Source organism: Malus sylvestris, chromosome 10 (genome assembly GCF_916048215.2).
Source record: "Malus sylvestris chromosome 10, drMalSylv7.2, whole genome shotgun sequence".
Lineage (NCBI taxonomy): Eukaryota > Viridiplantae > Streptophyta > Magnoliopsida > Rosales > Rosaceae > Malus > Malus sylvestris.
In genome coordinates, this window is record NC_062269.1 from 30,153,067 (window position 1) to 30,179,551 (window position 26,485).

The 26,485-nt window shown below is 38.7% G+C and overlaps 4 protein-coding genes and 1 pseudogene across 6 annotated transcripts; 1 reads left to right on the forward strand and 4 right to left on the reverse strand.

The window, feature by feature from the left end:
- Window positions 1-8,784: 8,784 nt before the first annotated feature.
- LOC126586019 (protein root UVB sensitive 2, chloroplastic-like) lies at window positions 8,785-12,205 on the reverse strand. Its single transcript, XM_050250704.1, has 10 exons — window positions 12,171-12,205; window positions 12,005-12,119; window positions 11,770-11,898; window positions 11,101-11,189; window positions 10,943-11,027; window positions 10,649-10,708; window positions 10,452-10,545; window positions 10,249-10,346; window positions 9,782-9,961; window positions 8,785-9,529 (listed from the first exon to the last, which is right to left on the reverse strand). Exons 1-10 carry the CDS (start codon window positions 12,185-12,187, stop codon window positions 8,942-8,944), a joined length of 1,455 nt encoding a protein of 484 aa, XP_050106661.1. The 5' UTR covers window positions 12,188-12,205; the 3' UTR covers window positions 8,785-8,941.
- Window positions 12,206-14,209: 2,004 nt separating this feature from the next.
- Window positions 14,210-17,235, reverse strand: LOC126586021 (uncharacterized). 2 transcript variants are annotated; one of them, XM_050250706.1, is made up of 7 exons: window positions 17,060-17,235; window positions 16,853-16,950; window positions 15,928-16,028; window positions 15,109-15,178; window positions 14,857-14,884; window positions 14,719-14,776; window positions 14,210-14,603 (listed from the first exon to the last, which is right to left on the reverse strand). In XM_050250706.1, the coding sequence occupies exons 1-7, from the start codon at window positions 17,076-17,078 to the stop codon at window positions 14,504-14,506; spliced, it is 474 nt and encodes a 157-aa protein (XP_050106663.1). In that variant the 5' UTR covers window positions 17,079-17,235; the 3' UTR covers window positions 14,210-14,503. The 2 variants fall into 2 exon arrangements, with proteins under 2 accessions (XP_050106663.1, XP_050106662.1); XM_050250705.1 differs by having other exon boundaries at window positions 16,853-16,953.
- Window positions 17,236-17,772: 537 nt separating this feature from the next.
- On the forward strand, window positions 17,773-20,025 carry LOC126586022 (actin-depolymerizing factor). The gene is made up of 3 exons (XM_050250708.1): window positions 17,773-18,196; window positions 18,652-18,917; window positions 19,583-20,025. Exons 1-3 carry the CDS (start codon window positions 18,164-18,166, stop codon window positions 19,731-19,733), a joined length of 450 nt encoding a protein of 149 aa, XP_050106665.1. The 5' UTR covers window positions 17,773-18,163; the 3' UTR covers window positions 19,734-20,025.
- A 69-nt stretch (window positions 20,026-20,094) lies between these two features.
- On the reverse strand, window positions 20,095-21,139 carry LOC126586020 (inorganic phosphate transporter 1-4-like; annotated as a pseudogene).
- Window positions 21,140-22,162: 1,023 nt separating this feature from the next.
- LOC126586681 (inorganic phosphate transporter 1-4-like) lies at window positions 22,163-26,079 on the reverse strand. Of its 2 annotated transcripts, none has more exons than XM_050251607.1 (2): window positions 25,932-26,079; window positions 22,163-24,078 (listed from the first exon to the last, which is right to left on the reverse strand). In XM_050251607.1, the coding sequence occupies exon 2, from the start codon at window positions 24,007-24,009 to the stop codon at window positions 22,393-22,395; it is 1,617 nt and encodes a 538-aa protein (XP_050107564.1). In that variant the 5' UTR covers window positions 24,010-24,078; window positions 25,932-26,079; the 3' UTR covers window positions 22,163-22,392. The 2 variants fall into 2 exon arrangements, with proteins under 2 accessions (XP_050107564.1, XP_050107563.1); XM_050251606.1 differs by having other exon boundaries at window positions 22,163-24,070; window positions 25,932-26,067.
- Window positions 26,080-26,485: the final 406 nt, after the last annotated feature.

Consider the following 26,485-nt stretch of genomic DNA (forward strand, 5'->3'; position numbering starts at 1 on the left):
GATTTTACTCAGGAAAATCCGTTTCTCGAAATCCAGAAAGTGGTGCCTTTTCGATTTTTGAATCAACGACCTTGTTGCCCTTTCTTTTATAAGTGTGCAAGAAGTACGTTAAGAGAGTTATTGCTTATAGAATTTTCCCCTTATTTTTATACTTCAGAGATTTATTGGACCTCATTTCTCCTTCATCATTTCTGAAAATGTCTGGCCTATCCGACCGTCGTTTTGACTTGAACTTTGGTGAAGAGGCAGCCATGCCTCCTCAAGACAACATATGGCGCACATCCTTCTTATCCTATACTGGTCCTCTCACCATTGAGGACTTTGTGATGAAGAATAATATGACCGCTGCGGTGGTGGCTAGGAACCTTTTCATTCCCAAAGATAACATACTACTCTCCAAACGGTCTGATGAGTTGGCTGGTAAGGATTCTCTGGCTCTTAGTGTTCAGTGTGCAGGTTCTATGTCTAATATGGCCCAGCGTCTATTTTCTAGAACCCGCCAAGTTGAATCATTGGCGGTTGAAGTGATAAGTCTCAAACAGGATATTAGAGGACTCAAGCATGAGAATAAACAGTTGCACAAGCTCGCACATAACTATGCTACAAACATGAAGAGGAAGCTTGACCAGCTGCAGGAATCTGATGGTCAGATTTTACTTGATCATCAGAGGTTTGTGGGTTTGTTGTAAAGGCATTTATTGCCTTCGTCTTATGGGGCTGTACCACGTAATGAAGCTCCAAATGATTAACCTTCGGTGCCTCCTTATTTTGGGATTCTGCCCAGTACTGAAGCTCCGAATGATCACCCTCCGGTGCCTCCTATTTCTGGGGCTCTGCCGTCTGCTGAGACTTATCCTGAGCAACCTTTGTGAAGACTTCTTCTTATGTGTTTATCTTGATTCATGTATACATATTTGTAACTTATCGGAGATATCAATAAATAAGTTTTGCCTCATTTCAACGCATCATGTTAAATACACCAAAGCCTCATTCACTAAGTTATTTGAATTTTTTTTTTCTTTTGTTGAAGCTTGTATGTTGAAGCTTTGTGAGTGATGCATGTAGGTTGAGGTAATGCTCCCTTAATTTCCCGAGTGAGGAAAACTTCTTGGTTGGAGAGTTGCAAAATCTAAGTCACTGAGTGGTCATGAGACTTCCGAATATTAAGGTGCAGTAGCATATGGTAGGAGTCCCCCAAATCTCCGGTCGAGGGAGTTGACAAATGAGGTGTCTTGCTACTAGCCAAGTTTCCAAAGTAACAAAACTTCACAATTTTCCTTTCTAAGTGGTAGCCCAAAACTCCTCATTTATATATATTTGTTATGAAAGTTGTTAGGCCCAAAAAAGACGAGGCCTAGGCAATTTTTTTTTTTTTTAATTTTCGATTTTTTTTTGAATTTTTGAATTTTTGAATTTCCGAATATATATATATATATATATATATATTTATATTAAGCTTTATAGGTGAAGCTTTGGTGTTGAAACTTTGTAGGTGAAGCTTTGTTGGGTACCATGAATTTATTTTGTTTCACAATATCTTGATCAAGAGTGTGTGAAGCTTTTGTAGGTGAATCTTTTGTGTTAAAGCTTTTGTAGGTGAAGCTTTTGGGTTGAAACTTTGTAGGTGAAGCTTTTGTGTTGAAGCTTTGTAGGTGAAACTTTGGTGTTGAAGCTTTGTAGGTGAAGCTTTGGTGTTGAAGCTTTTGTAGGTGAAGCTTTGGAGTTGAAGCTTTTGTAGGTGAAGCTTTAGAGTTGAAGCTTTGTAGGTAAAGCTTTTGTGTTGAAGCTTTGTAGGTGAAGTTTTGTAGGTGAAGCTTTGGAGTTGAAGCTTTGGTGTTGAAGCTTTGTAGGTGAAGCTTTATAGGTGAAGTTTTTGTGTTGAAACTTTGTAGGTGAAGCTTTGGTGTTGAAGCTTTTGTTGGCACCATAAATTGGTTTTGCTTCACACTGTCTTGATCAAGAATGTGTGAAGCTTTTGAGAATTGTAGTTACCCTCCATTGATGAAGCTTTTGTTGGCACCATAAATTGGTTTTGCTTTACACTGTCTTGATCAAGAGTGTGTGAAGCTTTTGAGAATTGTGGTTGAACTCTTTTGATGAAGATTTTGTTGGCACCATAAATTGGTTTTGCTTCACACTGTCTTGATCAAGAGTGTGTGAAGCTTTTGAGAATTGTAGTTGCCCTCCATTGATGAAGCTTTTGTTGGCACCATAAATTGGTTTTGCTTTACACTGGCTTGATCAAAAGTGTGTGAAGCTTTTGAGAATTGTAGTTGTCCTCCATTGATGAAACTCTTGTTGGCACCATAAATTGGTTTTGCTTCACACTGTCTTGATCAAGAGTGTGAAGTTTTTGAGAATTGTGGTTGCCCTCCATTGATGAAGCTCTTGTTGGCACCATGAATTGGTTTTGCTTCACACTGTCTTGATTAATAGTGTGTGAAACTTTTGAGAATTGTGGTTGAACTCCTTTGATGAAGCTCTTGTTGGCACTATAAATTGGTTTTGCTTTACACTGTCTTGATCAAGAGTGTGTGAAGCTTTTGAGAATTGTGGTTGCCCTCAATTGATGAAGCTCTTGTTGGTACTATAAATTGGTTTTGTTTCACACTGTCTTGATCAAGAGTGTGAAGTTTTTGAGAATTGTAGTTGTCCACCATTGATGAAGTTTTTGATTTCCACCATAAATTAATTTTGCTTCACACTATCTTGATCAAGAGTGTGTGAAGCCTTTGAGAATTTGTAGTTGTCCTTCATTGATGAAGCTTTGTTGAATTTCCCAATTTCCTTTTTTTTTTTGGGAAAACTAGAAATTTGAAAATTTGGGAGAGACAACATATACAAATTTTGTTTCCTCACTGTTAAGCAAGAGATTGTGATGTAAGCCACACCTTGTAGTAGTCGAAGGTTTGGATGAACCATACATGTGAAATCCTAGCATTCACAAATAATCAAAAACCCTCAAGCTTTACAACTCAACTAAGGGAACACTTATGCCTAACAAGAGTTATAGTCACCAACAAAGTCTTATTGCAAGCCAACAACGGCTTCAGTGCATGGTATACGCATATCAAGCTCTTCAGCCATTTTGTATCTGCTTCAGACATTTCTCCTCTGTAACAATGCAAACACTACAACTTGTAGAAAACTTCACACACTTTTGATCAACACTGTTCGAAGCAAATTCAACACGAAGATAAGTTCATTCTTCACATGAAGGAAAGTACGGGTTGTACATTTCATCACCTGGTTGGTGGCATGAAGATGAGTTCCTTCTTCACCTGGTTGATGATAAGAGTGGCAAGTTGCCAAAAAATATTATAGTACAGGTTGTACATTTCATCACCTGGTTGGTGGCATGAAGGAGAGTACGGGTTGTACATTTCATCACCTGGTTGGTGGCATGAAGATGAGTTCCTTCTTCACATTTCATCACCTGGTTGGTGACATGAAGGAGAGTACGGGTTGTATATTTCATCACCTGGTTAGTGGCATGAAGATAAGTTTTTTCTTCCCATTTTATCACCTGGTTGGTGGCATGAAGGAGAGTACGGGTTGTACATTTCATCATTTGGTTGGTGGCATGAAGATGAGTTCTTTCTGCGCATTTCATCACCTGGTTGGTGAGAATAAGTGCAAGGTGCCGAGGCATATTGTAGCAAGTGTCGAATGATACAACCTTGATACAAACTTTTATCCCTCTTGTTGTAATGGGCTTGCTGAGAGGAAAAATCCTTCATCTTACCAAGGGACAAATATGTTTGGTGACATAGTAAGTAGCTAAATGAGGCAGGAGATGATACAATGGGTGTCTGAATGGTTAAGATCTCCTCACTTGGTAGAACTTGACTTCCATTTCCCACTTGTTGGTAGGGGTTAACCATATGGGGTTCCCTTGGTATGTCCTTACTTCGGCGGAGGCGTGATTGTAAGCATGTTTCATTACCTTAGAGTAAGTCTTCCAAGTGTTGGCATTGATCATGTACTTGAAGAAACAATCACGTAGGCCTATCGTGAAGACTTTGTGGGCGGTCTTATAATATGCCTTAGCTCAGCGAGAATACTCATGGCTGAAGCGACCGGCATACTCTCATAGTGACTCGTCCAACTTCTGGCGAATAATGTACAAGTCATCTGCAAAATGTAAGCGATCGGTCTGGAAAATGTGTTGAGAGAAAAATAGTTTCCTTAATTTCTCAAATGAGTCTACTGTCTCGGGTGGAAGACGACAATACCAGTTTAGAGCTCCGCCAGAAATGGTGGAAGGGAAGAGAAGACATTGCTCTTCGTCGGTGTGCATCCGATATGCCATGGTGGACTCAAAGAGGTTAATGTGTTCAATTGGGTCTTCCCTTCCAGTATAGAGTTGTAAACCAAGCTTTTGTTTTGTCTTCGCTTGAAGAGGGTGTCGATGATCCTCCTCGTAAGAGGGCCATGCCTAGGTTAGTTCCAATCAGGTATCTCATCTTGTCGTTCAGCCTTCAACTTGTTTACTTTTTTAAGGAGTTGTAGGACAAGAGGGTTCTGAATGGAGTCATGTACCACTTGAGCTTTCTTTCGTAAATCTCCATCTCCTCTTGGAAGTAGGAATGTTTGATCAAGAGCATGTGATTTTTCCCTGGACTTGCCGTACTTACTTCCAAGGTATGTCTGTCGAAACATCTTTGAGTCCCTTATACCTTCGTGTTTCTCTAGGACTTGTTGTCCCTTCCCTAAATTGGTAGCCAGCTTGGGATATGGGAGGAGACCGAGTCTTTCAGAAACCCTTGGGTCATTGATCTTCAAGCTTACATGGATGAGATTGTCTCGACGTTGCTTTAGGAAGTCTCGACAGTCGCGAAAGATTGCTTTCGATCCTTCCATTTCTTTTGTAAGGAGATGCCTTCCTCTATTCCTCCTGCTTCGGGTCGAAACAGCTGGGTTGAGAGAAGTCTCATGTTGGTCGCCATTTCAATGAGTAGCTCGCTCTTCAACAGGAATACCCATATCGATGGCAAATGACCCTCTGTGTTGGGGGGCACCCAGTTGATGGTTGACTTCTACAAGGGTGATGAGCTCGTGTGTTTTAGTATATCTAGCGTCGTGGAGCATCTCGAAGATCTTTTCATACTACTTTTAGAGGATCCCATTCTTCATCACTATCTTGTTGTTTTGAGGCTCCAGCTCATCGACTTTAGCCTGAAAAGAAAACTTCTTTTGTTCCTTCTTTCGTTGCTTCGCACTAGGTGCGATGGGGTGTCGTTTTGTGTGCTGTGGCTTCCTTCGCTCCCCACGTTTGAGAGGGATGCTTAGTCAAAAGAGAGTGTACGAATGGTGGAAACCAGCTTGCCAAAGCTAAAGAGAGTGGGAATAAGTGTAGTTCCCACAGACGGCGCCAAATGTTGATGCACAAAATCAGTGAGGACTTTGGTACAACAGAAAGTGTCAAGTTTGTGACATTCGCTAGATTGCTCCGGTCACTAGTGTGGGTAAGTATGTAAATGGATAGAGACAGAGAAGCAAATATAAGATGTACGTGGTTCACCCAGATTGGCTATGTCCACAGAGTCGAGGAGTTCTCATTAATTGTGAAGGGCTTACACAAATATATAGGTTCAAGCTTTCCTTTTGTGAGTACTAGTGAATGATTTAGTACAAATGACATTATAGATTATTGTGGGAGAATGATCTCCTTTTATAGAAGAGAGTTTCTAGCTTTGTTCTGGCCTTGACATGTGTCATGCTGTGATTGGCCTTTGATGTTGACACGTGTTGCCTGTGATTAGCCTCTTGGTGTTGACACGTGTTGCGCTGTGATTGGCCTCCTGGTTAGAGGGAAACTTTTATGGGTCCTTGACGGTAAAACGTTGACCGGTGTTTGGTAGTTTTGGGATTGGTCAAGTATGATACAAACACACTTTTTTTTATCTCACATCTTAGGGATTCATCTTAAGATTGCTAAGGTTTGATATTGGGATGGGTTTATAGATAAATTTAAGTTGTATTGTTAATTTCATCTTGTACTTAATGGCAATTTTATAATAGAGTAAAAAAGACAATTCATATTTAAAGTTTAAGTTGGGTGTAAAGATAGGTTATATGGGTTCGAATAAAACTTCTCTTCTTGAAATTGATCTTCACCATCAAAATGATTCTTAAAATTGAAAATCAATCAATGTAGTCCCTGAAAATAGGTATCGCAGATTAATGTGGTTTTTCTGTCACAATTATGTTAAAAATTCTGTTAAGTGCTGATGTGGCTTATAAATGAGCCATACAAGATTTATGGGTTTTTATTACAAATGGTCCCTGAAATTGACCTACACCATCAAGATGGTCCCTAAAATTGACCCACACTATCAAGATGGTCGCTGAAATTGAAAAATCGATCAATATAATCCTTGAAAATAGATTACGCAAATCAATATGATCATTCTGTCACAATTCTATAAAAAAATTTGTTATGTGCTGATGTGGGTTTAATAACTAATTAAAATAGTTGTCTAAATACCTTTTTGCACAATGAATTTTTTTTTCTTATAGTAGGGTCTACTTCGAAGAGAGATCCATTTCATAAATTTTCAAAGGCACAAGGCTTAATCAAGGCCTAAGAGAGGGTGTGGAAATAGTTTTTAACCAACAATAGACCCACCTCGGGTATAACCCCATTATCTCAAGGCAAACCTCATTGTTCTTTGCATCACCAGACCATTAGGGAAACGCCGAACAAGCTCTCCAAAATTAAGGTTGTGAGGATGTTGATCGCCTAAATGTTAACGGTGATGTCCCAGAAGTCATTGCCAATCGGCCAAGCCTTCACCAAGGGTTATATCGATTTAGGTTCAATTTGGTGAATAGTGTCGAAATGTGTAAAGATGCGTATATTGAGTTTTTATTTTATTTTATTTTATTTTATATTTTTTTATAAGAATAGAGAACGAAGGATGTAGATAAATGTGGATTGAGATTGGAGGTGATTGCTGGACTATGTTTTTTGGTTGACAACTTTTTTATTAACTATTAAATTATTAAGCCTATTTGTATTTTTTTTTTAAATTTAATTAGACTTGTATGACCTATTTCATATCAGCATATACAGAATTTTTGGCCAAATTGTGACAGAAGGACTATATTGTTCAATTTTCAATTTTAGGGACCATTTTGATGTCGTGGGTCAATTCCAGGAACCATTTTGATGTCCCAGGTCAATTTCAGGAACCATTTTGATGTCCCGGGTCAATTTCAGGAACCATTTGTAAGAAAAAAAATGACTTACGAGGCCCATTTATGTGCCACATCAATACTTAACAAAATTATGATGGAAGACCATATTGATTTGCGGCACCTATTTTCAGGAACTACATTGATTGATTTTCAATTTCAGTGACAATCTTGATGGTGAAAGTCAATTTTAAAGACCATTTGTGATAAAAACCAAATAATAATAATAACAAATAAGATTAGGAAAGTTAAATAAAATTAAGAGTCTGTTTGATAACCTTTTTTTTTACTTTTTATTTTTTATCATTTTTGTATCTGTGATATGAGAAAAGTGTAAAGAAGGGTGACGAGAATGTATTTAAACATGAGAAAAGCGGCCATAAAAAAAGTTTAGGGAGCAAATCAATAGTAAGGTACAGAGGGAAATAGGCAAAAAAACTATTATGATGATCCTAAATAAGGAAAGAGATCCTCGTCAGATCTCTTCCACCAAAGCCCACAGATTAAATGATCCGGTCCCTTGAAATTTGATTAAACGGCTAAAATTATTATAACTTTTAATAAGAACTTTTGTTTTGAACTGTTAGATCACATTTCAAGGATCATGATCACTTGATTCGTCGGATTTAGTAGAAGAGATCCGGAGATGATCTTTTTTCCTAAATACAACTGAGGGCGTGTTTACAAATGGGAAATGGGAATTGCACACAATTCGAGGAATTCAAGTGTTTACTACCACCAGTGGAATGAAAATCGGGGGGAAAATGGGGTGAGACCTAGCTCATTTATGGAATCAGACTCCGGTGTTACCCGGAGTCAGATTCTCTAATAATACTTGGTATTTGGATTCCTTGAAGGGCAGTCCTCCAGGAATCAAAGTTTTGTTCCAAAATTACCCTAATTTATTTTCTTAATTTCAAAACAGCCTTACAAATTTCATCGCCAAATCCAACAAAGGTACCCATATCACTCTCTTCTCCAGTCTAACCAATTTTCCGAGGAGGAGCATTGGCTCCGGCCACACCCGAACCCCAGTTCTCCTCGTCGCTTGCGTAATTTAAGAACGAGAGAGACATATAAGGATGCATGCGAATCTGCGAATTTGGGAGGTGGTGGGATGGTTGTGGGGGCTAGGGAAGAAGAGGATATGGATGGAAGGGAGGAGTGGAGGACCTGTGAATATGGGAGGTCGTGGGAAGGCTGTGGGGGTTGGGGAAAGACAGGATTGAAGAAAGGGAGGAGATGATGATGCTGGGACATCGAGAGGAAAGGGATAAGGTGCTGATTTTTTTATTTTTTATTTACATAAATATTACCTTAAGAAAGCTTCTTCAATTATTTTATGAATTAATATGATATGATATATAAATCAATTCCAATAACTTTATATGAAAAATAATTATTTAGAATAAGGGGTAGTTTGGTAATGATACTAGTTTTAATTCCGATTCAACTGAATAAGTAAACAAGTTTTATGGAATTGACACTAATTTTATTCCGATTCCAGATATTTTAGTAAACAACTTCAACGTGAATCTGATTCTGATTCCAGCTTAATCCAATTAACCTCAATTCAATTCCACCTTAATTCAATTACCCTTAATCTGATTATGAATTAGTAAACGCCCCTGAAGGTTATGGTGTGTGAGTACAATTCCCAAGTAACAGTATTTCCCTACTTCTATAAACTTTTTGTATCACAAAGTCCCTGTTTGTCCGATCCTATCCGTACCAAAGAACTTCAATATCTTTTAGAATAATTATCTGTACCTAGATTCGACCCCCACGCAAAACGGCTTCCTGTTCCATCGAGAAATCGATCGGTATGCCACCCCTTGGCCTGCAGTTCCAATACAAATGGACCAAATACGTCATTCATCTTCTCGTAAGCCTCTTCCAGTGCGCTCGGACTCGGCACACGAAAAGACTTCTCTATATCTGCAGTGTATCCAGCAACAAGCCACCCCCTCAATGCGTCTTCGCCGGAAGCATTTTGCTCCAATAACATGTCAACCCCTTTGTTTCCACGACTTAAAAGAAACTTCTCTTCAGGGAACATTCCTTTCAATTCACCAAGTTTTGAAGGCTTAATGACCTCGTGGAATGACCTTCCCACTCTCACATTTCCGGCATCCTTTATGAGTCGCCCAGGGAATAGGAGGTCTTCCCGATACCTCAGGTCAGCAGGGCTTGATACTTTTCCCGTCTTCAGAAAATCAGCCACAATCATTGCAGTCCTCTGTGGATTCAACGTGTTGATAGGAGTTGCCCGCATTTCTTCAATGACACAGTATACATGTACCATTGAAAGAAGAGGCCCAACAACCATCTGCAACAAGTTAAAGATCATTCGAATCTATTTCCTTCAAAAGGAATATTAGAAATTCACAACTACCGTACGAAATGAATTCAGAATAACACACTACGCAATATTCACTGCTGTCATAGCACACGAGTGATGCAAACCTGTTTTTACCTCAGTTTGTAAATGGACTTTTGGTGCAATTACGAACACAATAGAATTAATAGATGAGGCTGAATGGTAAAAATTGAGAGTTAGACAGTGAATCATATCCACTACCTTTCCTTGCATAGACGAACAGACAGTAGATGCTAATTGGATCCCTGCTCCCATTCCAATGACATTGAACACAGTTGAGATTGCCTCCCCTTTGGCAAACAGATCACTAAGATTGCCCTCTTTTGCAAAGGCTGAATAAATTGGTAATCTTGTTGCTCTCGCTGCAACAACTGCCATCCCCTGTTAACTTCAAAGGTAAAACTCTTAAAGAACAAGCAACAAAATTATATTTTAGGACTGGAGAAGGGACTCAAAACTTTACACGGACGTGGTATTAAATACAAAGAAAATAAATTTCAACGACAAGTTTACCTATTACTTTAAATAAAACATTAAATCAGAAAAAGGAAATAAAAAAAAACCTAATGTTTACCTTCAGTAAATAAATTATAATAAAAATGAAAAAAGTGAGGAGAACTTGAGAAGAAATTAATATACACATGTATGCATCTCTATGAAAACTATACCTTTGCAAAATTGCCAAAACCTGCAACTTGAAGAAAAAGCTGTGGACACAAAGGAGAAAGAACTTCCAAGCCAGTGCCAAAGTCATAGAGCACATCAGCTGCAAGGCGAAAAGCTTAATCTAATTAAAAATCTTCTAAAAGCATTAAAGTCACTTCCCACCAAAAACATATAGTTAGATAAGAATTAAAGCTCCCAAACAGACCCAAAATTCTCCAACATTTAGGCTCGGAATCCATTCTTGCGCCCAGATTACTACATATAAGCTTTCCCATGTGCTGCATCCCATCCTTTAGAACCTGCATGTCAACAATATGGAATTGATAATATTCGAAATGAAAGCAATCAGAGTCGTGATTTGGTCGCAAGTGATCTTATACTCTTAAAAAATTGAGAACTTACCCAACTTACAACAGTTGCTTGTGCAGGGGTTGGTCGCAAGCCTGCAGCAAATAGGAGTGACTGTAAAGGAGTAAGAATGCAGACATCTGTAGCTTATATGATGAATCGTCACTCAAGAATTGTAGCAAATAAATAGATAGTATATACTATATAAGCATATATATAAAAGTAAGCACAAAAAGCAACATATAAAAGGTACAAGGTGCAATATCGACCAGAATTCATAGGGTTAAATTTCCATGCAAGAAATATAAATAATGATTTTAAATGCATTGAAGGTATCAGAAAAAAGACCTGAGTTGAAAGCACTGACAGGGCTGCACTGGTTAAGTGCTGCAGTGCCCGGAATTGGGTGTATCTGAGATATCCTTCATTTACACTGCACAGGTAAAAGGTACATGAGTAATTGAACCAATTTATGGGCACTCAAAAGGAATAAACCAATACTTTACCTATATGGATATCCCGAGGGGAAAAATTTATTGACGAACGAGTCAGCGACCTTAAGGAACACTGGTCTCGAGTCATCAAGAATCTTCACCTGCAGAAAACTCAATGCAGTTAAAGTAGTTCAACAAAAGCAAGAACAAAATCAACCCGGCACGCAAAAAACACACCGGACCGCAGCTACTTCAACTCATCCTCTTTCCATTCCCCAAAACCCGAATTCCCACCGGGTCCCCAGTTCCCATTTTTGCAATGGCTATGTATTTTATTTTGCCGAAAATTCTTAAGACATTGTTGAACCAAAAGCATCCTCATTTCATTTCCCAGAAAAAAAAAAAAAAAAAAAAAAAAACTACACCTTAGTGTACAATTAACCTTTTCAAATCCCCTTCTTTGATTTCCACACCATGTTTATTTCAAAACAACTCTCTCTCACTCTCTACCCATACATTAAAATCAAACCCAGCAACCCGACACTCAGTGACCAACTTGCACTGCCATTGGACCACAAAGTCCCCAACTTTTCACCAAATCAACAAGAACCCATAGCTCAAATCAGACCCAAATTGGGAATTTCAGTCAAGGGTGCATCAGCAGCTCAAACTACCGCTTACCCAGCAGAACCCAGAAGTGAATACGCAATTTAAACATGGGGAAGTAGATGAAGAACTTACAGAGAGTTGACCGCTGGGGTCAAACTCGCAGCGGTAGGAGACCGACTCGGAGGTTTCGATCCAGTACGCCGGCACCTCAGGAGGGGCTGGAGCTTTATCTGGCTCCTTCTTCCGCATCATTATCTTCTCCTATTGAATCACGAACGAAAACAAATGTAAGATAATATATATATATATATATATATATATATATATATATGTATGTATATGTGTATGTATAGGTGTAGGGACATACGAACAATTTCATCGGAGGGGGAAGGTGGTGGAGTGAAATGGGTGACTGTACAAAGGGGATAAGAATTCCGGCGGCAGAATAGGGAGGGCCAAACCGCCCGGAAATAAATTCAAGGATAATGCGGCACTAGCTTAACGGTTTTGGTATTTGGATTCCGAGTCCAAGAAACAAGTGAAACGACATCGTGCTATGTAATGACAATTTGAGTCTAGGGGTGAGTTCAAAAAATCGAAAACCGAAAATCGAACCGGACTGAAGCCGAAAAAAACCGAACCGAAAATATCAAACCGAACCGAACCGAATCTGGCCAGTTCGGTTTTGGTTTTTGAGGTTCGGAAACCGAACCGAACCGAACCGAACAGAATCAATATATATTTAATTACTTTTTTAAATATTTATACATAGTTGTGTCATACAATCATAACAAAACATAACCTGTTGCCGTGTTGGTTTCAAGGAAACTTTTCAAGCTGGAGCGCATGGGTTCGAACCCTCATGCCTCCAGGATTTTGGAGAACTTTTTTAATTTTTATGAGAAATAAACAATACCCTTTAAAGTTTAACCCTAGCCACTGTAGTAGCAGCCGTTCGAACCCTCATGCCTCCAGGATTTTGGAGAACTTTTTTAATTTTTATGAGAAATAAACAATACCCTTTAAAGTTTAACCCTAGCCACTGTAGTAGCAGCCGCACGCACCTCACCTTTTCTATTTTTCATTCCCTTCGTCTCTCTCTCGTTCCTTGCCTCCAAACTCCCTCCATGTCCATGCCTCCAATTTCTCCATAACCCGCATCCTTCTTTCTATTCCAAGCTTCGTATTTGTCACGGAGGATTATAGAGTGTAAGCTTAGTGTTGCTTTTGAAACTGGTGTTGCTTTAGACTAGTTCTAATATAAAATCTGTTAATAGCATTATAAATTGATGTTGCTTTTGAAACTAGTTCTATTGAAAAGTATGTCGTAATTCCGGCCACTAAGCAAACTTTCATTTGTTTATTTTTACTCATTGCCAGGCTTTCGTTAATAGCATTATAAACTGCCTTTCTTCATTAGTTTGATTTAGGTTGATTAGGTGAGGACGTTGCAATTAAGATAGTGACTGTTAAGGTTTTGTTTATGACTTCAATTTAATAATGTGCTTGATAGCTGGGGTGATTTACCATTAAGGTTTTGCTGCATGATTTCACTCTGCATATTTCATATGCTTACTAGTTTTCTACTGCTACTGACAGTGAATTACAGTTTTGATTAACATTTACTTTTGTATAAGTTTGTAGGACTAACTACTACTATCCTCTTATTATTTTAGGTGTGAAAGACTTGAACTTTGGAATGTTTATTTTAGGTGTGGAAGACTTGAACTTTGATGTTTGTTTTAAGTTTGGACTTTTGGAAGATTTGAACTTTGATGTTTATTTAACATTGGACTTTGGAAGACTTGGTTGTAATTGAAATTTGGAATGCTTTTTTTCATTGTCTTTGATTCTATTAGAAATTAGAAATTTGGAATGCTTATTACAAAGTGGCTGCAAGTTGGTTCTCTTAGAAATTTTATTTGCTATTGGGAAGATGAGAAAAACAAAAAAAAAAAAAAAAAAAAACCGAACCGGGCCGAAACCGAACTGGAAAAAACCGAACCGAATACAAACCGAACCGAACACAAACCGACAGAAAACCGAACCGAACCCAACCGAACAGTGATTTCGGTTCAATTTTCGGTTTTGGCAAAAAACCGAACCGAACGGAACCGAACCCACCCCTATTTGAGTCCCACAAGCGAAAAGGACGTCATTCAATTACTCAATTACTCAACTTGAAAATATACCGGCATTAATCATGTGTCATTACGTGTTTTAACTTGAAAATATACCAGCATTAATCACAAGTTAACGATACCAGTTGCATGTACGTCCGTTCGCTCAGCTTCATTTAATTATTTTGTCAAATCACTTCAGTGAGATGTTAGTTTGTAATGAGAGAATGACACATTAAGGTAAGAAGCCAAATTTTACGTGGAAACAAGCATTTTTTTGCTTAATGAATCACAATTCTCTTGTATCTTTAACCATTTGAGCTACAAACCTTTTATTATTGCTTTCTCGTGTCCAATATTTATTTTAACGAATTTGATAGCAACCCAATTTCGCAAGTAAATACTTGATGGCACGATGCAACCTTGTGAGATGGAAAACAAATCAAACAACGTTGCAAGATTGACAACTATGTTTCTCATGAAAGTTGTTTCCCAGCTGAAGTTTCACATTTGGTCGAGTAACAAGATCTATGCATAAATAACCAAATCTTAAATACTATCAGGACTCGGGAGTAATACTTACAGCCTGAGATAAGTTAATTACACAAGTGAAAAAGGGGGCTTTGCTCGCCTGAGGGGCATGGCTTTTGACAGCCGCAAGATTTCTTAAACGAAAAGCTCTCGGTCCCAGCTCTTGCTTGCGCAGACCTCATATGGAAAGGTAAAACCATAATTTCCCCATTTCACTATGACATCTCGGCATCATCTTCATAGTCGTAATCTTGTTCGCTTGGCCTGATTCTCTTCACGTCCCTCGGTGCAGGTCTTCCCTTCTTCGGTTTTCCTCTGTGACATAAATTATATATTTCAGACAGTGATGCCAGGAGATAGAGCCTCAAAGATAAATGGCGGCAATTGATAGAAACTGTTTTCCATCAAAGAAAAATAGTGGAGTGCTTACTGCCCATTTGCATATATACCGCCTTTGGACCGACCTGGACCAAAGTCTGATCTCCCATCTACAATAAACACAAGGGGACAAAACAATGAATAAGAATTGCGCAGGCTGTTGTTGTATATTTGGCAACATAAGCTTTACCATCTCGTGCAGCCGCAAGTTCCTCTGCCTGAGAAAAGAGAAGAGAACCTATGAACATCGGTTTCATGTTTCAAACAATTATTTATCAATGTAAACCTATACATGCAAATAAAAGTGGTTTGAAATTTTAAGTCCACATTCACTTGCATGAATGTACTGATAATGCGAAAATGACATTAAATTAGAACAATAAAAGATGAGAACGACAGGTACGGCCACCCTAACGGGACTTCTAATGTCTGGAATACTTACTGCTGGTGATGTAACAGAAGATAATGAAAACATTCTATCTTCAGGCTGAAATTTCCTAGATCGCTTCAAGCTGCAGTCAAAAGGTATGAAGAATTCCTTTCCATTAATCTGTAGACAGCAGACTCCAAAATCCAAACATGAAAGTTTTGTGCATATAATGCAGAAAATATCAGCACCGTGTGTTTGATTTAATATAACTTGCATGTGCCATGTGGAATCTTTTGTATGGAAAAATATATTATTCAGGGGAAATGTGCTGTATGAACATTCAATTCAGATGCCATCAGAGCAATGAGTAACGGCCAATCATCTCCCAGCTAAAGCATGTCTCCGACATAAAAAAGGCTTGCCCGAGTAATAATTCAAGAATATAATTTATTCAAAACCGCCAAATATCATATATAGAGATAATCATTCCATGAATATAGACTCAACCTGCGAAACCAAAGGTCATTTCATGAGTTTTTGTCTATAGTTAATGGGGATCACTAGATGAGCTAATACTACCGGTTTTAGTTAGCTGCAAAAGTGGTCAGTGAAAGAACCCTGCTAGCAAAGAAAAAGATTGCTTGGAGGAATAACACAACAGGTTAGATCAGAAAGGAAGAGAACCAGAGGGAAAATTGAATAATCAGAGCATTCGATCAAACTAGCCAAAATACTAAAGAACCAGTTCTTCATGGGAAAAAGAGTAAATTGTTTAAGACTATCACGCAAACACAGAAGCCTCATGGGCAAGAGTTAACTAAGGAGGATAACCCTACAAAGGAGTAAAAAGAAAAAAAAATGAAGCAAAAGGATATCTTAGCTAGTTCTCACAGGTTAGTGTTCTTGGATGATGATAGAAACCCTTCAAAACCTTTTAGTACATTTCCACATTGAGTTGGATCCTGCAGATAACTAGTCTCCAAATCATACACCTGCATTGTAAGAAAACATTAGTTTCAGTAAAGAGGCGTATCAAATACGCAGCTCAGCTGCAACTACAACAAGACATGAAAAAACTTTTCCATCCCATAGCTTGTGCTGCATTTCAATTCTAAACGGTGGACCAAACCAAAACAACAAAGAAAACAATTACAACCAAATATCCGTGGCAACATAACCAAGAAAAACTTACCTATCACGGGCGTATACACTCTTTCTCTCTATCTCCCTCATTGTGTGCTTATATACTCATTTTCATGTAAGTTTGTCTCCATCAAGACACGAAAGAAAAATGCTTTATTCTTTAAACATGCTATACAAAACCAATTAATTTTTTCTCCACTAACTTGCATACATTTCCATTCATAGCTTCTGCTGCATTTCGGTTCTAAATTGCGGACCGAACCAAAATGAGAAAGAACGAATTTCCATAGAAACATCATTAAGACGAGAAAGGCTTACCTATGGCAGGCTAACTTAAATGTTACGTGATAAGAGAGATAGACACAAAAAGGGGTAATACACCCATTTCATGTAAGTTTTTCTCCATTATGATTAATAACACGAGAAAGAAAAAAACTCAATTCTTTTTTACATACATTTCTGATTTTCTATACATGACCAATTAAAATCATTTGTGTAACCAAAAAAAAAAAAAAAAAGCACAAAAGAAAAAGGTCTTCCATTTCAGCTATATCCCCAGAAATGAACCTTAACTAAGAAACCCAGTAGCCAAAAAAAAATCACTCTCCAACCCTAAATGAAAGAACAACAAAAAATTTAATTAAATTATTTAAGAAATAAATAAAAATTGAACCTGTTTTTCAATGCCTCGGAGTTCATCTTGAAGCTTGGCTCTCCTACTCAGAAGAGAAGCGAGCATTACCGACGGATTATTGCTCGACGCCTTTTGCGCTGCTAAATATTTAACACGAATAAAAAGAAATCAATTTTTCATTGATAATAAAATTAAGATGGATTTTTTTTCAATTATTTCGTGAAAGAACACAATCCCGACGCGTACCTTCTGAATCCATTTTCATCAGGCAATCGTTTAGCAGCTGCCCAGGAACCAAATTTCGCAAAACCCAAAAACCCCAAATTTTTAGGGCACAAAATTTCGATCCAGGAAAGCAGTCGATGTTTCGGGCTTGGGTTGCGGATGCTCCGGCTCTTTGTTGGTGGAGAGCTCGTGACAATCACGTGACCTTTTCACCTAAAATATCATTAAATATTAATACTAAGTGGCGTGGCATTTCCTCATTAGTTTTTTTGTGGTAGTGTGAGGAGGGACGCTTTAGCACTTGGTGCGGCGTCCGGATTTCTTGTAACCTCCTTGCACTACTGTTTCTAGTCTGTGCTGGTGGCTGTTTGCCTTTATGTGGGCCTTTCTGTAATCTTTGACATCTTTACCCTGATATTGCTATATCTTGTTTTCAGAAAAAAAAAAATATTACTTTTATTTTCTTTAATAATTTCTAATTACACAATATATAATAATAAAATTAATAAATTTTCGAAATCCTCGTAAAAAAAATCCGGCAAAATCCGGATTCTGATAACGTATTTGTCTTGAAAGTAACGAAAGTAGAGTCTGTATGCTGTACGTGGCGAGTGGACAAAGATTAATTTATAGCGCGTCAGCGCGGACGGTGGTGGAGAGTGGTCCCTCCCCGAAGCTCTGGTCCCCAAAGTCAACGTCGGCCATTGCAATTTGCTTGCAAGCAAAGCGTTAGTCCCACGCAGCATCATCGCCATGTGTACGTATCTTTCATCACCAGAGAGCCTCACAGCAAAAGGGTAATGCCAGAAAGCATAGGCACACTGCAGACTGCACTCCTCTCCTTTAGAATCCGAATCTTTCCACCTTTCTATTTTTCTTTCCATTCCCTTATCTTTTTCTAAACCTTAGAAAAAAGGAAGAGAATATTATATAGTTTGATAAGTTTGATTTTCCTTTTTGTGGTTTTGATTGGTATAGTTCGATTCGTTTCAGATTTCCCATTTCTTCATCTTTTCTTCTGCATGCCTCATTTGTTCAAATCTCTCTTTAGCTGCTAGCCTTCTCTGAAAAATCTGTTCTTTCTCGTTCTTGATCAAACTTTCTCTTGGGATATTTGAGATTTTCATGGCTGCAATGTCTTTCAGAGGGCTCAGTCGGGTACTCTCTCTCTCCATATACATGTGTGTGTTGGTTTTTGAAGCTTCTATATGGTTTGGTTTAATTGTGGTTTTGTTTAGTGACTTAATTTTATTTAAGAGCTCATGATTTTGTATTAAATCCCATGTTTCTGTAAAGATAATTCAGTCTGATGTAGCTCTGGATGAACCCAATAGATTGTATTTAGTATCCAGTTGGTTCTCGAGGAATTTTTTGCATACGTGAGTTGAACTAGTTAATCAGTGCAGTGTTTCCCGCACCATATTCGGAATCTCTCCTTATATATTAGAGTAGTTTGAAATATTGCCGTGTGATCGTTGTATTAGACTTCCAAATTTTTCATGGTCCTGATGGCCAAACAGAGGATAGATGTCTAGGCAAAGTAGTGGCTAAGTTTTCCTTTGTATTGGGTTAAATTATATAACAGAATTGGACTTTTTTTGTTGATTTTCCAGCCAAATGCTTCATGTGCCATGGGGGTTTCTGATGAGAGCAAGAACACTTTCATGGAGCTGCAGAGAAAGAAGGTTCACCGCTATGTGATATTCAAGGTTGAGGAGAAGAAGAGGGAGGTCGTAGTTGAAAAGATTGGTGGTCCGGCGGAGAGCTATGATGATTTTGTGGCAGCTTTGCCTGATAATGATTGTCGATATGCCGTATATGACTTTGATTTCGTAACTTCTGAGAACTGTCAAAAGAGCAAGATCTTCTTCATCGCATGGTTAGTTTTTCCCTTTTATCTCTTCACCATATGATTTATCACTATGGACTCACTGTTAGTCCTGTTAAACTATCATTATCAAATCCAGACGCAGATTAGGCTAGTTGGCCAGATCATTATGTCTCCTCCTTGCACTCGAGTTCGGAATCCCGCTCCCCATAGATTAGTCGCATTGTCGAGAAAAGAAAAACAATCACTACCAGGCTGTTTTTCTTTTGGTGATCCACACATGTATGAATTGAAAGGTCCGAATGATCACTCTACAATCAGTTGTTAGAATCAATAGGCCTTCAAATCGTTCATTTGAAAAAATTGAAACTCTTCTTCGTTAGATGATCATTATACTTATCAAAAATATAAATTCTTTATCAATGAAGGAACAATCACAAATTTCGATCCCAATTCCGAAGTAGCAATATTTCAATCCCGTGCAGTTATTTGCACATACAAACTTTTTTTAACAACAAATCATCCATAAAGTTGCACTTGCACCCTTGATTTGGTATCCGGTGTTATGATCCTTTCATATAAACTCAGTGGTGCAGAATACTATTGACGCAATGCAAGTTTTGGTCCTAATAAACCAGAACTTTGTGTACGCTTGGAAATTCAAATACTTGTTCTATCTTGTGCTAATTCATGATTATTTACATAATAATGCTCAGGTCCCCTTCGACCTCTCGAATCCGTGCGAAGATGCTCTACGCCACATCTAAAGACAGGTTTAGGAGGGAGCTGGACGGTATCCACTACGAGATTCAGGCTACTGACCCAACAGAGATGGATCTTGAGGTGCTCAGAGACCGTGCCCATTGAATTGTTTGTGCAGTACTAAAACACATCTTCCTCAGTCAATCAAAATCTCTAGGGTTCTGTAAGTTTGTTCTGCCGGCTTCACTCTGTTAGAACCCGTTACCGGCACAAAACCGCATTACCGTTCCTTGAATAAACTGGCAGATCAGTTAGCTGGTACAAAAAGTATGGTTTGATGTTATCTTCTTGTTTCAGGATTTAATTACCTTTAGGTGATTAAAACCCGAAAATTGTTGCTATATACATTTGGTCACTTATGGATTTATGTTTGCGGAGCAAGAAATGCACCACGTCATTGATCTTTTGTTCTTGAACAAATTCATAACCCGAAATATATGCTTAATAGGCAGTGTAGACGGAAAGATCACCGAAGATCAACCAGGTACTTTATAATACAAGGATAAACAACATAAAAATACAGAGAGATGAGCATCCGGTTTCTACTTTTATGTATTAAATAATTATATAAAGACCGAAACAGAGAAAAATGAAAACATATCCCAAAATATTGCTCCATTTTTAGATGAACATAATGCACCCACCATTGCCTCTAACTTTCCGGCTGCAGCAGATATGCCATGTATCCGGGTACAGTACTGCATAGGGCGAAAAGCGTTTGTGTCCCAGCAATTCTATAAACCTCTGAAACGGCATTCAAAATTTTTCGCATTAGGAATCCATCCGATGGTGCTGAAAATGTCTTTCTGAAACAGATTTTGGCTATAAAATGCAATGTCAAGCAAGAACCATGTGCTTGCGGTTCCAAGCAAGTGGAGTCCATGACGGTGTGTATAAACTCCTTAGAGAATAAACCGAAAGATTGCACAGTTTCCTTAGGCAGCCTGACGGGCTCAGCTTCGATGTCAACCTGCAAAACTTTTGCCATATCAGCATTAGCCTGGTTGACATTTTTTGCAACAAGCGCTTTGTAACGAGCAGTTTCTGGCATCTTCGAGCATCAGTTGTAAGTTAGAGCGGCCGGAACTGCTCCAACCATTAGAATGATTCTCCAAAGGTAGTCTGCTTCTGGGACAGTTGAACCAACTGGATCAACTTCATAAGCTGGAGCGTTGAACTTGGCCTCGAAAATCACAGAGATGAGCATTGCAAACAACCTCCCTGCTGTGCCCGGTTTTGGTGAGCCTTCAACGTGGTAGTATGTGCTGCCAAGCAATTTGGTAACGAGGGATATGCAGAAGAGGTCGTATGCGTCGGTGAAGAATCCCATTCCAGCGATTACAATTGCGGTGAAATGGTTCCATTGTGTTTTTTGCAGTGTCAAGTGCATTGAGCACATGCAGTTGTTCTTTGGCCATGGATTTGCTTTGTTTGGTTTGATCTCTCTCTTGCAAACTCTATTTCTCTGGTTCTCAATATGCAAGAACACAAACGGTAAGATTACATTTACATAACAATGTATGAATAAAGAATGATTTAAATGTGAAGTTGATTGATATAAACACAGAAAATTAAAGCACAAGAGTTTCACATTTCTTGAAGAAATTTATAAGAAGTCGGCAAAATTCACATAGAGGATATAACTAATAGTTCCCTGAAACTATATGCGCAAGACGTTGGTTCTTATTAAACAACGGATGTACATTGATGACATAACGACATTTCGTTGATTAATAAAGAATCGGCATCTGCTCCATAGCCGGACAAATCATGTTTCATATATAATTTGAAAGATCGCATATTGTAATATATAGGATGGGATTAAAATAATGTGTAGAATTAATTTATAAAAATTAAAAAAAGGTAAATAAAATATGAAAGCTTCATCAAGAAGAAACAAAAACATGCATGCATAGAGCTGTAGCTTTTTTTCTAACCTGGATCTACTCTCTCTACCTATAAAGCGAGAGAGAGGGACTCCGACTCCGCGAGAGATCGGGGGGGGGGGGGGGGGGGGGTGGTAGGTAATAGGTAATGGTGTGGGGCAAGCCGGCCATGAGAAGTTATAAGGGAAGGGCGTTTCGCCGAGCAACCGGAATATTACAGTGGTACATTCTTCCCCTCCATTTTAGCTAGCTGTTGTTCCTCTGTGGACCCTTTCAGCGGTATATTCCAAATGTCAGAGAGTTTCTAGTAGTAAATAGAAAGTAGCCAAAACCGAAAACAGAAGCAGATGAAGAGAGTTTCAGTTGTATATTCCCCTCCATTTATGCAGTTCAAATTTACGTCTTTAAATTGGATCGGTCCATTGGGGTAGTGAAGAGGTGAGAAATATTGAACGAGGTAGGGAGCCTTGAGGAGATGGCTACCATGGTTGAAGAGGCTAGGCATGCAGGGGTTTCAGAAAGAGCAGAAGCAGATGAAGAGAGGGAAGAAGATTGGGTGTTTGCCATTGGGTCGAGTTTAGGGCATTAGCCGTTTAAGCTCTCGATAGCCGATACCATATAAGAAAAATAGACAGAAGAAGAATATGATGACTGAAGGACAAGATTACTCGATGGTCTTGCCTGTTGATATTGATACGTACAACATGTTGTTATACATGAAAAACGTACCCTTTGTCTGGCATTGTAAAAGCCAGGACATAAACTCAAGTGAATACAACAAAGTAGGAAATCGAAAATTAGGCTTTTTCCCTCTCCCCAAAATGAACAACAGGCTTACATTACAACATTATTTCCTGCACACTGCTTACAGATCCAACCTACACAACTGGAACTGTCCTGTTGTTATAGCCTGAGTGCTCCAACTCCACTGCCACGCTTTCGCTTTCTTCTTCGTTCTCACCCGACATCTCCTCCAACGACCTCCCATTTGATTCAGGCACCAAGAAAGTGAACAATATCCCCAAGAAGTTGACCACACCCAACGCAATGAGCGAGTTCTTAATCCCGATGCCTGCAGGGTACCCTGCATCTGCCTTGGCCTTATCTTGGTTCTGAGCCAAATACAAGAAACCGAATGCACCAACTATGGCACCAAGCTTCCCGGACGCAGCTGAGATTCCATGACAAGTAGACCGGAACCTAGCTGGGAAGATCTCAGCCGGCACAACAAATGTTGTTGCATTAGGACCAAAGTTTGCAAAAAAGAAGGTCAATGAGTAGATCGCCACGAACCCAATTCGGTTGTCCTTGTGAGTCCAGTGATCATAGGGAATAGCCAGTGCAAACATGAACACTGTCATGAAGAAGAATCCCATCAACTGAATTGTAAATCTTCCAATCCTGTCAATGAGAGCTACCGTAAACCAGTAGCCCGGGACAGTACTGCACAATGCAATAAGAGTTTGCGCCCTTGCGATTCTGTAAACTTCTTCAATAGCATTCATAGTCTTTGCAGGAGGAATCCATCCGATCGCACTAAAAATATCCTTTTGGAACAGATTTTGGCTGTAGAATGCAATGTCAAGCAAGAACCAAGTGCTTGTTGTTCCAAGCAAGTGAAGTCCATGGCGGCGCATAAACTCCTTGGAGAACAAAGCAAATGTATTAGCACTTGGCTCAGCCTTCTGTGGTTCTGCTTCAATTTCAACCTGCAGAACCTTTGACATGTCGGATGCAGCCTTTTGCGCATTTTTTGCAACCAGGGCGGTGTAACGGGCAGTTTCAGGCATCTTCATGCGCCAGTAGTAAGTCATTGCAGCTGGAATTGCTCCTACCATCACAATAATCCTCCACAGATAGTCCGCTTGTGGAACGGTTGAGGCAAGTGCATTGACCTCATATGTTGGAGCATCAAACAACGCTTTAAACGAGGCCGCAGAGATAATAGCAAATATTCCACCAGCTAAAATTCCAAACCCCTGCATGGCAAAGACAGCAGCAATGAAAGCTCCTCGAGTCTTCTTGTTAGCATACTCAGACATGATTGTGGCAGAGAGAGGGTAGTCACCGCCAATACCAAACCCTAGCCAGAACCGGAAGAAACAAAGCGTTGACATAACGGATTTTGGGGTATGCCCAAATGAGAGACCTGAAGCAACAGAACATATGACCATAAGCATAAGAGTCATTCCATAAACTTTCTTCCTTCCCATCTTGTCACCAAGCCAGCCAAAGAAGAGCTGGCCTGCCAGGGTTCCACAAAACGCCACACCATTTACGGCAGCTGACACATTCGGAGGCAATATCCCAGGCTTCGCTGCGCCTTCAACGTGGTAGTATATGCGGCCGAGCAACTTGGTCACCAAAGATATGCAGAAGAGATCATATGCATCTGTGAAGAATCCCATTCCAGCAATGATAATTGCAGTGAAATGGTACCATTGTGTTTTTGCTACATCAAGCGCATTAAGCACCTGTAATTGCTCTCTAGCCATGGCTAAGCTAGCTTTTACAAATTCTCCTTCTCTTCTCTTTCTTTCTCACCCGCTTTTTTATCTGCACAACTTGAATAAGAGTGAGAACATGAAAACAATACTTCTGCGGAAACGGCAAGTATAACGTAAAATATTCGAACAATAATTTGAAGAGAATAACATAACAATTTATATTCGTTTGGCTTTTGCTACATCTAAGAGGTCGCACTTGGTGCGATGGCAAGTGCCTTTGCCCATGAGCGGTAGGTCTCGGGTTCGAGACTTGGGAGCAGCCTCTCCATAAATGGGGGTAAGGCTAGCCGACATTCACCTCTCCCAGACCCTGCGTAAAGCGGGAGCCTTGTGCACTGGGTACGACCTTTTTTTTTGGCTTTTGCTACATCTAATTTGAAGACGGCAAAAAGTTTTACTAATAACCAAAATTAGTATTTAAACTCTCACAAACCTCAAATCGCAAATACATCTAAATCATGATTAACACAGATTTCTTATGAGTGATAATTATTCTGTCAAAATCTTCAACAAAGGGGGAAAATACAAAGGAAAATCTAACAATTGTTCAACATTAACAAGGCAGTTTGAAAGTTGGACTCTCAACTCTGACAGGTGACAAGTAAGACTACAAGACCCGTTGGTTTTGGTCATATGTTGAAAATATATTCAACCACTTCACTTTATGATTTTTGACCTTCAGATATTTTTATTGTTGTTAATTTATGTCAATAATTGATCACGCGTCAGGCGGGTAGCGAACATTAACAAAAAAATAATACACTAAAGAAATTTTATTTGCCACCCAAAACAAAAAGTGGACCTTTTTATTTGAGCACGAAAAGTGGAATGATCTTCTGGAAACTAAAAACACGGGATCCGTGATATTTTGTTTCACACGATGCCATACTAATTTAAATCGACGTAAGAGTTGTCAAACACAAATCTTTGAGGAACTACCCCACACAAGCAGACAAACAGATACCAATTTTTTATCTCTAAAAATAATTCAAACACATAAATTATATTAAAATTTTCAACCTTTGTCTCCCTAACAATATCGAACCACAGAATTAAATTAAATTTTTGAATCTGTGCTCTCCAAAGACACTGACTCGTTGACCTGTAAACCTTAAGCACTTTACATTACCCTTCAAACAGAGTGGCCGCTATTTTTCCAGGGATGTTGAACCAGATTTCTTGGGATTAAAATTATCAAAATAGTAATTTAATTGGCTTAAACTAATATTTACAGCTATTTACAGATGTAGATTACGAATTTGATTAATTAGTTTGGACGGTTACAAATCTTTGATAGTCTAAATTCAGAAGAAGATAATGGTAAATCCAAAACTCAGATTTAATACTACTGTTAACTTATTTTTCTAACTTAGTTGCATCTGATGCACAATGGGTTTCTAAAAATTCTCTCTTTCCTACATCTCTGCTAAGACCCCAAAAAAGAAAGAAAAATACAATGAAAGGGGGAGTTTTTAGAGTGAAAATCAGAAAAACTAAACTCTGATCTGGTACCGGGCAAGTCTGTGTTGTAATTTTGAGAGGGGATTTTGAACTCAAACACAAGGGGCGGGCAAACCGTCCTGATTAACTAACTGACCAAACTCACGTTTCTAAGGTTCTTAAATCAGAAGTGGGACAACCCACGTGGAAATTACAAAGGGGAAGAGAACCCATGAATGATATGTATAAAAAAGCTATAAATTGTATTTATTCCCAATGACAGAGAAGACCGTACTTTACACTTTGCACTTTGCACTGAGCTTGCAATTTGCATGCGTGATAGAGAATTATGCATGGAGAGATTAATGGGCTAATTACAAGAGCAACAACAATGGAAGAAAATATTAAGCACAAACAAAGAAGTTTAATCTCTAATTAGCTAAATTACTTAATTTAATTTGCAGACTAACCTGTTGGGATTTTTGTTTGTTGAGGGAGAGAGACAGAAAGGTAGAGAGAGGTGAAGAAATCTGGTGGTGACAAAAGGAAAAGGAAGGATGTGAATATTTATAGGCAACGGCAGCAGCCAATGCGTTCACACGAAGAGTACGGTATGAACTTCTACGGGCATATGGATGGTGTTATTCATACATTCCCTTCTACCTCTCACACATTTTTTTTTAATTTTTTATCGTCGAATTTAATGAATTAAACAAGATCAAATAAAAAAAATTAACAAGAAATGTAAAAATAAAAATAGATGTGTGAATAGTATCTTCATTTCCAGATTCTCCTCAGTCCAGTTTTATTTTTTAAGTCAACCGTCGCATCCTGTCTAAAGTCTCACCTTCTACGTCTTGCTTACGACTATTGATTTGGCACTTATCATTTGGTTTCACAAGGACCGATTGTTTTGTTTATTCGTTTTTTTTTCTCATAGTAATACTTGCGAATTGAAATGCTAGGATCATTCGCCAAATGATATCTAGCCATTAATGTAAATAAATTATATTTATGATTTTTA

Excerpts from the sequence above, each read along its gene's own strand:
- LOC126586021 (XM_050250705.1), bottom strand. Across the intron at positions 15,179-15,927 it reads TCATCCAAGAACACTAACCT|CTTGAAGCGATCTAGGAAAT; the intron begins GTGAGAACTAGC and ends TTTTGACTGCAG. Across the intron at positions 14,777-14,856 it reads ACTTGCGGCTGCACGAGATG|ATGGGAGATCAGACTTTGGT; the intron begins GTAAAGCTTATG and ends TGTTTATTGTAG.
- LOC126586681 (XM_050251607.1), bottom strand. The coding sequence starts at position 24,009 with ATGGCTAGAGAGCAATTACAGGTGCTTAATGCGCTTGATGTAGCAAAA.
- LOC126586019 (XM_050250704.1), bottom strand. Across the intron at positions 11,028-11,100 it reads CCCTCGGGATATCCATATAG|TGTAAATGAAGGATATCTCA; the intron begins GTAAAGTATTGG and ends TTACCTGTGCAG. Across the intron at positions 10,347-10,451 it reads TAAATGTTGGAGAATTTTGG|CTGATGTGCTCTATGACTTT; the intron begins GTCTGTTTGGGA and ends TTCGCCTTGCAG.
- LOC126586022 (XM_050250708.1), top strand. The coding sequence starts at position 18,164 with ATGGCTGCAATGTCTTTCAGAGGGCTCAGTCGG. Across the intron at positions 18,197-18,651 it reads CTTTCAGAGGGCTCAGTCGG|CCAAATGCTTCATGTGCCAT; the intron begins GTACTCTCTCTC and ends TTGATTTTCCAG. Across the intron at positions 18,918-19,582 it reads AAGATCTTCTTCATCGCATG|GTCCCCTTCGACCTCTCGAA; the intron begins GTTAGTTTTTCC and ends AATAATGCTCAG.